At 49.8% G+C, this 13604-nt stretch overlaps 1 protein-coding gene across 3 annotated transcripts in view; it reads right to left on the reverse strand.

Annotated features, from left to right (window-relative positions):
* Nucleotides 1-13604, reverse strand: part of HIP1 (huntingtin interacting protein 1) — a 208774-nt gene that overhangs the window by 25076 nt on the left and 170094 nt on the right. For all 3 annotated transcript variants that reach the window (XM_025379867.1, XM_025379865.1, XM_025379866.1), the window contains exons 9-16: nt 11822-11879; nt 6774-6849; nt 6521-6661; nt 5697-5794; nt 4956-5028; nt 3089-3272; nt 1184-1272; nt 666-782 (exon numbers count right to left, since the gene is read on the reverse strand). In XM_025379867.1, the coding sequence (XP_025235652.1) occupies nt 666-782; nt 1184-1272; nt 3089-3272; nt 4956-5028; nt 5697-5794; nt 6521-6661; nt 6774-6849; nt 11822-11879 (836 nt within the window). The remainder of the gene's footprint in view (nt 1-665; nt 783-1183; nt 1273-3088; nt 3273-4955; nt 5029-5696; nt 5795-6520; nt 6662-6773; nt 6850-11821; nt 11880-13604) is intronic.

A 13604-nucleotide genomic window follows, 5' to 3' on the forward strand; every position in this document is an offset into this window, starting at 1 on the left:
ATCCTCCCGCAAGCTGGGATTCCAGGTGGGAACCACTGTGCCCAGCCTGTTCTCAAGTTTTTGTAAATAATGCTCATCCTGCTGGGCGTGGTGGCTCACACCTATAATCCCAGCACTTTGGGAGGCCAAGGTGGGTGGATCACAAAGTCAGGAGTTCGAGACCAGCCTGGCCAATATGGTGAAACCCCGTCTCTACTAAAAATACAAAAATTAGCCAGGCGTGGTGGTGGGCGCCTGTAGTCCCAGATACTTAGGAGGCTGAGGCAGGAGAATCGCTTGAACCCAAGAGGCGGAGGTTGCAGTGAGCCGAGATCGTGCCATTGCACTCCAGCCTGGGCAACAGAGCGAGACTCCATCTCAAAAAAAAAAAAAAGCTCATCCCTCTGTCTCTGCTACCCATGTGTTTTCCTTTCCTCAAACTCTCCTCCAGCCTCATCCTTGGAAAGCCTTTGCTGATTAGACCCATGCAACTTGGGTCCTTCCATTACTTCGTGTATGTACTGGTGACGGTGTCTGGCTGTTCTGTGTGGCCGCCATGGTGTGCTCCCTCCTGTATGATGCCAACCGACCCACAGAACTGCCCGTGGAGCAGAAGGCCACAAAGCCCCTGTCACCAACTCAGCAGCCCCCTCCCTCATTTCCCGAGTGCTCCTCCTCCCACTCACCTTCCGCTGGCCCTGGTCACTGATGCGCTCCAATGAATCCTCCAGCTGTTGTTTCTCTCGTTCCAAATCTACCTGGGCTTGTCTGGCCACGGACACCTGTTTGGTCACCTCTGCATTCTGCAAAAGAAGAACAGTGTCTTGAACCAGGAGATCCCAGGCTTCGAGGACATCCTCCTTCTAGGACAATCACACTCAGGCTGTGCGCACCCTAGAGTCAGCCACAGGAATCACTTTCCTACCCAGAGGGAAGCCGGAACAGAGCTATCACCTTCAGCTGCTTGACGCTCAAGTATTTACAGAATAATAAAGAAGGTGGGTGACCTACATGGGGCTGGCACCCAGGACAGAGTGCAAGACACAGAGGCAAGGAAGACTGAAAAGGTGTGATTCCCGAGATGGTGGCAATGCCTTAGAGATCAATGTAGGGGTTGCTGACCCCGGGGAAGCCACAGGCCTGAGCCACTCTCTCTCCCGAGGTGCAGGGCCTGCAGGATGGTGATAGGGGCTGAGGGTCCTACCTTCCGTAGCAGGTCAGCGTGGTTCTGAACCAGCTCGCTGTACTTCTCCTTCAGCTTGCTATATCGCTGTTCATTGGCTTGTGCTTTCCCTGTATTGTCAAGGACCAAAGTGAGGAGTCTACCCTAGGATGGACCCTTGCCTTCCTTGCAATGAGCCAGGGTCCCTAGAAGATCCTTCTTTTTTTTTTTTTTTTTGAGACAATCTTGCTCAGTCACCCAGGCTGGAGTGCGGTGGCATGATCTCGGCTCACTGCAAGCTCCGCCTCCCGGGTTCACGCCATTCTCCTGCCTCAGCCTCCCGAGTAGCTGGGACTACAGGTGCTCCCCACCACGCCTGGCTAATTTTTTTTTGTATTTTTAGTAGAGATGGGGTTTCACCGTGTTAGCCAGGATGGTCTCGATCTCCTGACCTTGTGATCCGCCCGTCTCGGCCTCCCAAAGTCCTGGGATTACAGGCGTGAGCCACCGCACCTGGCCTGAAGACGCTTCTTGTTTTGTTTTGTTTTGTTTTGAGACAATCTTTCTCTGTCACCCAGGCTGGGTTACAGTGGCACAATCACTGCTCACTGCAGCCTCGACCTCCTTGGGCTCAAGCCATCCTCCCCCCACAGTCTCCCGAGTAGCTGGGCTCATGGGGATATGCCACCACACCCGACTGATTTTTGTAGAGACGGGGTCTCACTATGTCAGCCAGGCTGGTCTTAAACTCCTGGGCTCAGGCAATCCTCCCACCTCTGGGATTACAGGCATGAGCCACTGTGCCCGGCCAAAGATCCTCCTTTGATTTCAGGAATGCATATATGTTTTTCTCCCTTGAAAATTCTACTTACAGAAACTTCTCTGGGAAGTCATCTTTAAAAAGAATTCAACTGGTTAAAAATCAAGCCAGGGGCCAAGCAAGGTGGCTCACGCCTATAATCCCAGCACTTTGGGAGGCTGAGGTGGGTGGATCACCTGAGGTCAGGAGTTCGAGACCAGCTTGGCCAACATGGTGAAACCCCATCTCTACTAAAAATACAAAAATCAGACGGGCATGGTGGTGTGCTCCTGTAATCCCAGTGACTCAGGAGGCCGAGGCAGGACAATCGCTTGAACCTGGGAGGCGGAGGTTGCAGTGAGTCCAGATCACATCACTGCACTCCAGCCTGGGCGACAGAGGGAGACTCTGTCTCAGAAAAAGAAAAGAAAAGAAAAGAAAAGAAAATAACAACAATAAAATCAAGCCAGGGATTCATGCCTCTTCAGCACTTACATACATGGCATTTATTCTATGGGGGCTTTCAGCTTTTTAAAACATTTAATTGAGTTTTTTTAGAGACAAGGCTCTCTGTTACCGAGGCTGGAGTGCGGTGGTACAATCAGCTCACTGCAGCCTTGAATTCCTGGGCTCAAGTGATCCTGTCTCAGCCTCAAGCGTAGCTGGGGCTACAGGCATGTGCCACCATGCCCGGCTAATCTTTTTTATTTTTTCTAGAGATGGGGTCTTGCTATGTTGCCCAGGTTGGTCTTGAACTCCTGGCCTGAAGCAATCCTTCCATCTTGGCCTCCCAGAGTGCTAGGATTACAAGCATAAGCCACTGTGCTCTCAGCTTGTATGTCAATTTCTTTGTTAGGACCTCAGTCCTCTCTCCTTCTCCCTTAGTATCCACTGCCCAGGGCAAGCACTTCAGGGCCATCTTCTGTATTTCCCATCTCTGTGCTCAGCAGTGCCTCACACAGGGCTTTGTGCCTACAGGACCCAAACCCACCCTCTGGACTGAGGCTAAGAGCTGGCATTCCTGACTATTTCTAGAAAGACAGTCTGGGGCTCCCCCGCCCAGCCTCTGTGCCGCATCCTGAGTCCAGCTGGGCTCTGCTGCCCGCGCCTGCCCCCCGGGCCCGCCCCTGCCCCCACCCACCGCTCACTTTCTATCTCAGACAGGCTCCGTTGAGCCTTCTCGGTGTCTTCCCGCTGCCTCCTGAGCTCGTCCAGTTCTGCCCGCAGGAACTCACAGTCGTCGGCCGCCTGCTGCCGCAGGTGCTGCTGCTCAGCCAGCTCTGCTTCCAGCTCGCTGACGCGGCCCTTCAGCTGCAGCACAACCCGCTGGCTCTGTGGGGGACTCGGGTCATGAGGCCAGCTGCCCACTGCCACGGGTCACGGGTAAGGGCTGGAGAAGCGGGTCCTACCGTGCTTCCAAGTAAATACCCGGTTCCCCGAAGTCAACTCCCCACGGCCCAGGAGGGCTGGACCATCTGGTCATTAGGAGCTCCTCAATCAACAGCCATAACAGGGGATGATGACAGGGGAATTGTGGTCCTCTTTAGAGTGACTGGGGGTAGCAGTGGCTGTCCCTGTGGGTAAAGTCACCTGAGCAGCCACTGTGAGGGGCGGTTGTTAATATGGCACCAACACTGCTGACATCATCTCTTTTTTTTTTTGGCGGGGGGCGTGGGACAGGGTACCACTATCACCCAGACTGGAGCGCAGTGAGATGATAGTGGCTCACTGCAGCCTCAACCTCCGGGCTCAAGAGATCCTCTAGCTTCAGCCTTCCGAGTAGCTGGCATTACAGTTATGCACCACCATGCCCAGCTAATTTTTAAAAAGTTTTTTGCAGGCCGGGCGCGGTGGCTCAAGCCTGTAATCCCAGCACTTTGGGAGGCCGAGACGGGCGGATCACGAGGTCAGGAGATCAAGACCATCCTGGCTAACACGGTGAAACCCCGTCTCTACTAAAAAATACAAAAATCTAGCTGGGCGAGGTGGCGGGCGCCTGTAGTCCCAGCTACTCGGGAGGCTGAGGCAGGAGAATGGCGTAAACCTGGGAGGCGGAGCTTGCAGTGAGCTGAGATCCAGCCACTGCACTCCAGCCTGGGCGACAGAGCAAGACTCCGCCTCAAAAAAAAAAAAAAAAAAAAAAAAGTTTTTTGCAGAGATGGGGACTTACTATGTTGCCTGAGCTAGTCTTGAACTGCTGGGCTCAAGTGATCCTCCTGCCTGAACCTCCCAAAGTGCTGGGGTTACAGGCGGGAGCCACTGTGCCCAGCAAACCAATCTCTCCTTATCGCCATGTGAGAAGGTCTGGTCTTGTTCCCCAGAGCTTCTCAGCCTCGTGGGGACCAAGGTCATCTCTGGGCATCAATCACATGGATACTGCGCCTGGCCTAAATGCTGTCCTCATGGCATGTCAAATGGAAATGCATTATGACAGAGAACACATTTTGGATTTAGCATTTCTACCAGCTTTTATTTGGTTTTAGAGACGGGGGTCTCCCTATGTTGCTGGATTCAGAACTCCTGGGCTTCAGTGATCCTCCCATCTCAGCCTTCTCAGTAGCTGGGATCACAGGCGTGCACCACCACGCCTGGCTTGTTTCTACTAATTAACCTACCCTAAGGATGAAGTCCAAAAAGTGTCTATGTGATGCAATTTTTTTTTTTTTTTTTTTTTGAGACAGAGTCTTGCTCTGTCGCCCAGGCTGAAGTGCAGTGGCGTGATCTCAATTCACTGCAACCTCTGCCTCCCAAGTTCAAGCAATTCTCATGCCTCAGCTTCCCAAGTAGCTGGGATTACAGGTGCCTGCCAACACACCGGCTAATTACTGTATTTTTATTGTAGACGGGGTTTCCCAGGGTGAAACTCTCGACCTCAGGTAATCCTCCTGCCTTGGCCTCCCAAAGTGCTGGGATTACAGGTGTGAGCCACCGTGCCTGGCCAGTGTGATGCAAATTTAACATTCAAATCTACCGTGTTTTGGTGAATCGCAAAGGCAGAGCAGATCCAAGGCATACCTCCGTCTTCATGTTTTCTAGCTGTGCCTTCAGTCCACTTATCTCTCTGTATAGTCGCTCAATTAAGTGGTCCCTGGGAAGAGAAGGGGAATGAGTTTGCTTCCATAGTGCTTCTATCCCTCTCTTTTTAATTGTGAGCTCAGGGTAGGAAATCAAAAGCTAGTATTAATTTGGGGACAATTCTTTGAAATGCTATGAATTATACTCTAAATGTTAAAAGATACTAATCTAATACTCATAAGTCCATGGTTATTGATTTTCTTCTGAGATTAAAGGGGCCAATATTTGAGGGTCAAGACATTCTTTTTGTGTGTGTTTTTGGTTTTGTTTTAGAGACAGTCTGGCTTTGTTGCCCAGGCTGAAGTGTAGTGGCATGATCACAGCTCACCGAAGGCTTGATATCCCAGGCTCAAGTGATCTTTCCACTTCAACCTCCTGAGTAACCGGGACTACAGGTGTGTACAACCTGCCCAGCTAATTTTTTTACTTTTATTTAATAGAGATGAGGTCTTGCTATGCTGCCCAGGCTGGTCTTGAAGTCCTAGCCTTAAGCAATCCTCCTGCCTCATCCGCCCAAAACGTTGGGATTATAGGCGTGAGCCACTGCACCCGGCCCTTCGAGATGTTCTTTATCTAAGAAGCCCTGGTATCATTAAGAATTCCTCTTTGGTTAGTGTTTCAAGGCAGACCATGGCTTAACTTAGCTCCTGCACCATCTGCCTAAACCCAGGTTGGACTCACTTCTCATCCTTGTTCACGCCGTTTTGACTGTTGAAATTGAAGGGATCACTGCTGAATGAACTGCCAAAGATGTCATCAAACTTGTTGTCAAATAAACTCTGTGGTTGACCAAAAAGGAGTGAGAATAAGTCAGAGCGCCAGAGACTTCTGTGTGTGGGTCAGTTTGGTGACATGGGAGAATGCCCCCTTTCTCAATTTGGTTCAGACAATTTAATTTTTTTAATTTTTTTTTTGAGACAGGTTCTCACTCTACTGCCCAGGCTAGAGTACAGTGGTGCAATCATAGCTCACTGCAGCCTCCAACTCCTGGCTCAAGTGATCCTCCTGGTTCAGCCTCCTGAGTAGCTAGAAGTATAGGTGTGTACCACCATGCCTGGATAATTTTTTAATTTTTGTTTTATTTTTTTTTAGGACCTGGTTCTTGTTCTCTTGCCTAGGCTGGAGTGCAGTGGCATGATAACAGCCCACCGCAGCCTTAGCCTCCTAGGCTCAAGTGATCCTCCCATCTCAGCCATGTGTGCTAATTTTGTAAAGATGGGGTCTTACTATGTTGCCCAGGCTGGTCTTGAACCGGCTTCAAGCAATCTTCCCACCTTAGCCTTGGAAAGTGTTAGGATTACAGCTGTGAGCCACTGCACCCAGCCAGACCCATTTATGATCCTTCTGGTTGTCACAGAGCAGGATGCTCAGCCTAGGTTGGTGCTAGGTGAAGAGAAGGCTGAACCTGGCTAGAGTCAATGGGCTTTGGCCAGGGTCTCCCCCAGCCTCTCCCCGTACTTGCAGGCAAGAGGAAAGGCCATGTTTCTCTCCCAAGTGGTCCTCACCTGTTGAGAGGCATCCATGTCCATGAGGTCATCCTTCTCTAGGACTGGCTCACTGTCGGGGGATGAGGTCTCTGCAGGGATCACCACCACGGGGCTGATGTGTTCTGACAGGGCTGAGGCTCGCAGGAAGTTGGGTGGGTTCTGAAGACGGAGACACATCCTCAAACAGTGCTCGCTTGCCAGGCCCCGCCGGCCTCTAAGAGGGTACTTGGGGCTTCTGCAGTGCCGACGGTGCGCGGTCGGGCACGCTTACCTCAGGCAGCTGGGGGATCTGAATGAGCCGCTTGAAGTACTGCAGGTTGCTGGAGCGGTAGAACAGCTCTTTCAACCTAGGGATGGAGAAGGACCTGAGGGGTGCTGGGTGTCTTCATCAGCCCCATGTAGGGGACAGAGCAGCCACCTGGCCTTCCTGCCCCCTCCCCAGCCCCAAGGCACAGGCTGTCAAGGAGATAAACTCCATGGCGCTGGGACTCAATTATGATGCTACAGAGGAGGATTATTTAAAGCTGGTCCTCAGTGACCTGGTAGTGAGGAAAGAGTAATTCATGCTACACATCCTTTGGAAGAGTAGACAATCCAAAAGCTAATTTCTTCATTGCTGTAGAATATATGTTGTTATCTTGCAGACTTAACTTCCGAGAAATGTTTGGTTTAGAGTAACATGAAAAGAAACGGACTTTCTCTGAGGATAAGCCAACTAACCATAGGAAAAGGGAAGGGAATTTAATTACAAAGGTAGCTCTCTTCTTTCATTACTTATCTTTGTTTTTGGACTATTCGTTCTCTTCACAATTAGGACTATAAGTTCCTGGGAAGTGGGGACTGAGCTCTGCTGAGCTGTTTCCCATAGTGCCAGGGACAGGGGAACTGTTCAATAAACACTTGGAGAATTACAATCGTTTGGTACTATGTCCTAATCTTGGGTGGATATACGCATGAAGAAACCAACATTGTTTTTTTTCCCCTCTCTTTTTGTAGAGACAGGGTCTTGCTCTGTCACCCAGGCTAGAGTGCAGTGGTGCAATCATAGCTCACTGCAGCCTCGAATTCCTGGGCTCAAGTGATCCTCTGCTTCAGCCTCCCAAGTAGCTAGAACTACAGGGATGCACATCATGCCCGGCTAATTTTTAATTTTTTGGTAGAAACAGGGTCTTGCTATGTTGCCCAGGCTGGTCTCAAACTCCAGGCTTCAAGCAATCCTACTGCCTTGGCCTCCCAAAGTGCTGGGATTACACGCATGAGCCACCCCACACCTGGCAAATTCAACATCTTTTTCTCATTCTCAAATCTCTATTTTGAATCTAAACACTGAAGACCAAGAAACCTGAGAGGATCCAGACTTATATATTCTTTATTTTTATTTTATTTATTTTGTTTGAGATGGAGTTTTGCTCTTGTTGCTCAGGCTGGAGTGCAGTAGTGTGATCTTGGCTCACCGCAACCTCCGCCTCCTAGGTTCAAGTGATTCTCTTGCCTCAGCCTCCCGAGTTGCTGGGATTACAAGTATGTGCCACCATGCCCGGGTAATTTTGTATTTTTAGTAGAGACGGGGTTTCTTCACGTTGGTCAGGCTGGTCTCGAACTCCCGACCTCAGGTAATCCGCCCGTCTCGGCCTCCCAAAGTGTTGGGATTATAGGCGTGAGCCAACATGCCCTGCCTATTTTTAAATAGTTTTTTGAGATTGGGTCTTACTCCATCGCCCAGGCTGACATATAGTGGCACAATCATAGCTCATTGCAGCCTTGACCTCCCTGGGCCCACCTCAGCCTCCAAATAGCTGGGAGTACAGGTGTGTGCCACCACACCTGGCTAATTTTTTTGTGGTTTTGGTAGAGATGGGGTCTCACTATGTTGTCCAGGCTGGTCTCAAACTCCTGGGTTCAAGCAATCTACCCACCTTGGCCTCCCAGAGTTCTGGGATTACAGGCATGAGCCACCACGTCTGACCTATTTTAAGTTTTTTAGAGATAAGGTCTTGCTCTGTTGCCCAGGCTGAAGTGCAATGTCATGATCACGACTCACTGCAATCTCGACCTCCTGGGCTCACGCGATCCTCCCACCTCAGCCTCCCAAGTAGTTGGAACTACAGGCATGCACCATCATGCCCAGCTCAGACTTATCTATTCTGAGATGAAAGGGGTGCATGGGCCTTAACTCCTTCGGCCTGCAACACAGAACTTTCTCCAGCTTAGCCCAACAAATGAACCCCCCGGGTTACATCCTGTCAGATCCCAAGACTTAGGCCTGTCTTTGTGACATCACTGCTGCTTCCCCTGAATTCAAGGACAGGGAGGTCTCAGACAGCAGCCGCGTCTGTGTGGGACAGCAAAGCGGCTACTCAGGGGAGCTGTTTTTATAAGCTAGAAGCAAATGAAAGGAAATGAAATCACCTGACCACACGTCCCCATCTTGCTGGGTTGGAGCCAACAGTAATAGGCTCGACTGCTTTCACAAGCTACCGGAATTTGACATTCCAGGAAATCAGCCCCAGGGCCTGTCTCCTTGGACTAAAGAAGCCATTTATCATAGAATATGTACTCGGCTTCTCAAATGGAACAGGGGTACCAGGAGGTGGGTACAACCGCGCACTTGTCCTTTGCTTGCTTCTGGGGAACCGGGCAGAGAGGCTGAAACTTGGCATTTGGGAGCTATGGTCAAGGGTGAGGAAATTAACAGGAAAAACAAGAGGGTGTACTTTCACAGAGCTAAGCCAGGAGGCCTTTCTCAGCTCCCTCTGTCCTCCCAACTCTCACTCTATTCCTTCACTTTTGCCTGGTTTCCCCCCACCCCTTTCCTTCTTTTTTTTATGGAGTCTTGCTCTGTTGCCCAAGCTGTAGTGCAGTGGCATGATCTCAGCTCACTGCAACCTCTGCCACCTGAGCTCAAGCAATTCTCCTGCCTCAGCCTTCTGAGTAGCTGGGATTACAGGGCTAATTTTTGTATTTATAGTAGAGACAGGGTTTCACCATGTTGGCCAGGCTGCTCTTAAACTCCTGACCTCAAGTGATCCACTTGCCTCAGCTTCCCACAGTGCTGGGATTACAGGCGTGAGCCACTGCACCCAGCCTAAATAAAGATCTTTTTTTTTTTTTTTTTTTTTGAGATGGAATCTCATTCGGACGCCCAGGCTGGAATGTAGTGACATGATCTTGGCTCACTGCAACCTTCACCTCCCGGGTTCAAGTGATTCTTCTGCCTCGGCCTCCCGAGTAGCTGGGATTACAGGTGTGTGCCACCATGCCCTGCTAATTTTTGTATTTTAGTAGAGACAGGGTTTCACCATGTTGGCCAGGCAGCTCTTGAACTCCTGACTTCAAGTGATCTGCCCACCTCGGCCTCCCAAAGTGTTGGGATTACAGGTGTGAGCCACCGTGCCTGGCCGATGTTAGCAGCTTTTACTGAGGCAGCAGTGCACAGCCAGCAGCAGAGGTCCTGTTCCTTGCAGAGAAGGGCTACCCCATAGGCAGTGAGCCCAGAATAGCAGCTGTCATGTATACATACATATACACACACACACACACACATATATACACACACACACACACAAATATATACCCACTTTTAATTATATGCAAATTAAGGGGCAGATTATGCAGAAATTTCTAGAAAAAAAGTGGTAACTTCCGGATTGTCAGGTTTTTGCCATGGAAAGGGGCGCTAACTTCTGGGTGTTGCCAAATGGTAAACTGTCATGGCACACTGGTGGGGCGTGTCTTACGCAGAGATGCTTCCACCCCTTCCCTGTTTTACTTGTCCTTAATTCCTGCCTCCAGAGTCCAGTCCCTCATCCCACCTCAGAAGCAGGTGTAGGGTATCAACCAAACCTGCTAGTGGATTGGACATGGGGGATGAGGAAAATGGTGACTTCCAGATCTCTGGCCTAAATGGATGATGACAGTATTTGTTGAGATAGAAAAGAATGGGGAGGGGTTGGGCACAGTGACTCACACCTGTAATCCCATCACTTTGGGAGCCAGATCACTAGAGGTCAGGAGTTCGAGACCAGCCTGGCCAACACGGTGAAACCCCGTCTCTACTAAAAATACAAAAATTAGCCGGGCATGGTGGTGGGCGCCTGTAATCCCAGCTACTTGGGAGGCTGAGGCAGGAGAATCACTGGAGATGGGGAGGATGAGGTTGCTGTGAGCCAAGATCACACCACTGCACTCCAGCCTGGGTGACAGAGTGGGACTCTGTCCCAAAAACAAAAACAAACAAACAAAAGAAGAATGGAGAGAGAAAGGTTTTGTTTTTTTTTTTGGGAAAACCTAGAGTACAGTTTGAGATTTAAGTACGCTATACCAATGTCAAATTGGGGACAAGAGGCTGGAATTCAGAAGTAAGGTCTGGCTAGAGATACATTGTTAGGGGTTATCAGTCTACAAATGTTACAAGACCAGAACTTTGGGAGAGGGAAAAGAAAAGAGGCATAAGCAGGCAACTAATGAATGGATGAAATCTCTTTCTTCTATATGCTTCTGTGGGATTTATTAGAGAACCAATAGTTGCCCTAGCTATAGGTAGATTTGCCTCTGTCTGAGCTACGTTCTGTCACTTTATCACCTTAGAATGAAGATAACCTCAGGCTGGGCGCGGTGGCTCATGCCTGTAATCCCAGCACTTCAGGAGGCTGAAGCGGGCAGATCACAAGGTCAAGAGATTGAGACCATCCCGGCCAACATGCTGAAACCCCATCTGTATTAAGAACACAAAATTAGCTGGGCGTGGTGGTGCGTGCCTGTAGTCTCAGCTGCTTGAGAGGTTGAGGCAGGAGAATCACTTAAACCCAGGAGGCAGAGGTTGCAGTGAGCTGAGATTGCACCACTGCACTCCAGCCTGGTGACAGAGAGAGACTCCATCTCAAAAAAAAAAAAAAAAAAAAAAGAAGATAATCTCCCCCCCCAACCCAAGTATTTAAATTTTTTTTTTTTTTAGGGTCTCACTTGTCACCTAGACTGAAGTGCAGTGGCACAATCGTAGCTCACTGCAGCCTCCAACTCCTAGGCTCATGCCATCCTCCTGCCTCAGCCTCTCAAGTAGCTGGGATCACGGGTGCATACCACTGTGCCCAGGTAATTTGTTTTGCTTTTTTTTTTTTCTGTAGAGACGGGGTCTCGCTATGTTGCTCAGCCTGGTGTCAAACTCCCGGCCTCAAGCGATCCTCCCACCTCGGCCTCCCAAAGTGTTGGGGTTACAGGCATGAACCACTGTGTCCAGCCACCTCTCACAGTGCTCTTGCGTGGCTTAAATTTTATAGTGCTCTTGGATTTACCTCCATTCCTGTTACTTGAACCACTTACTTTGTAAACTGCTCCATGAAGCGGTCCCGGTGGCCTTGCAGGGTGTCAGCTGGGAGGCCTGGAAGAAATTGGAAAGAGTGTGAGAGAGGAGGGGGACCAGCGGGCACGGAAGCCATGGCGGGGCTCTCGACGGGGAGGGGCCCAGCTACCCTGGGGCATGTGGCCAGCACTGCCAGGGGCCATGACTGGCCTAGAGCTGTCCCGAGGTCTGGTAACCAAGGGAGCCCAGCAGGAACCAGCAGGAGTGTACAGACGCTTATCCTCCAAATCCTTCCACTTCAATTAGTTCCTGAAGGACAAGCCATGCTGGGCACAATAAGGTGGAAATTGTGCCCCAGACTAGAGAAGAAATGGTGACCTGACCAGTAGCAGGTTGGACCATAGCAGGCCCAGGAGGGAGCAGTTCTTTCTCAGCTATTGCCTGCATTTGTTTTAGGCTGAGGCTCAGGGCTGATATTAGTATGGAAGAGATCCACAGAGCCTGCCCAAGAGGAGGGCTGTCAGAAGGCAAAGAACAATGGACTGAAGGCTGGGTGCAGTGGCTCACGCATGTAATCCCAGTACTTTGGGAGGCTGAGGCAGGAGAATTACTTGAGGTCAGGAGTTCGAGACCAGCCTGACCAACATGGTGAAACCCCGTCTCTACTAAAAATACAGAAATTAGCCAGGAGTGGTGGCACGTGTCTGTAATCCCAGCTACTCGGGAGGCTGAGGTAGGAGAATCACTTGAACCCAGCAGGCGGAGGTTGCAGTGAGCTGAGATTGCACCACTGTACTCCAGCCTGGGTGACAGCGAGACCCTGTCAAAAAAAAAAAAAAAAAGAACAAGGGATTGAGGCTTGGGATCTGAGTTCCAGTCCTGGCTTGGTTGGTAGCTAACTCTATGACACTGCACACACAGTAGCCTCTTAGGACAGCCTTCTCCCCTACAGAGCCAGTTCTCTGAGGTCCTGTCAGATGTGCAAATCTGCATATTGCAGCTAAAGATCACAGCTCAGCAATCCTTTTAGTGTTTGCTTTATTTGTTTAAATTTAAATTTGTTATTTTGAAATGGGTCATATATTCATTGGATAAAATCAGGGAACACATGTATAAAACATGATTCTTGAAATGGCAAAAGATGGCTGGGCACAGTGGCTCCCATGTGTAATCCCAGCACTTTGGGAGGCTGAGTGGGGAGCATCACTTGTACCCAGGAGTTTGAGACCAGCCTGGGCAACATAGCGAGACCCCTATCTCTACAAAAATTAAAAAATAAAAATTAGCCAGGTGTGGTGATGTGCACTTTGGTCCTAGCTACTCAAGAGGTTGAGGTGGGGGGATCTTTTGAGCCCAGGAGTTTGAGGCTGCAGTGAGCTATGATCGCACCACTGCACTCCAGCCTGGGTGACAGAGTGAGACTCCATCTTGAAACAAAACAAAACAAAACCAAAATGGCAAAAGTAGACAGTGAATGAATATGGCACTTGACCTAAATGATCTTTCTCCCAAGAACCCTTAACCCGAGTGAAATCAGGAGAAAAACATCAGGCAACTAGAATTCAGGAACATTCTACAAAAAACTCAAAACTATCAAAATCATCAAAAATAAGGGAAGTTTGAGAAGTGAAACGTCATAGCCAAGAGGAACCTAAGGAGACATCACAACTAAATGTCACATGGTGTACCGGATGAGATTCTGGGGCAGAAAAGGACATTTGGTAAAAACTGACAATCTGAATAAAGTACAAACGTTTTTTTTTTTTTATTCGGAATCTCGCTCTGTTGCCAGGCTGGAGGGCA

Source organism: Theropithecus gelada, chromosome 3 (assembly GCF_003255815.1).
Source record: "Theropithecus gelada isolate Dixy chromosome 3, Tgel_1.0, whole genome shotgun sequence".
NCBI lineage: Eukaryota > Metazoa > Chordata > Mammalia > Primates > Cercopithecidae > Theropithecus > Theropithecus gelada.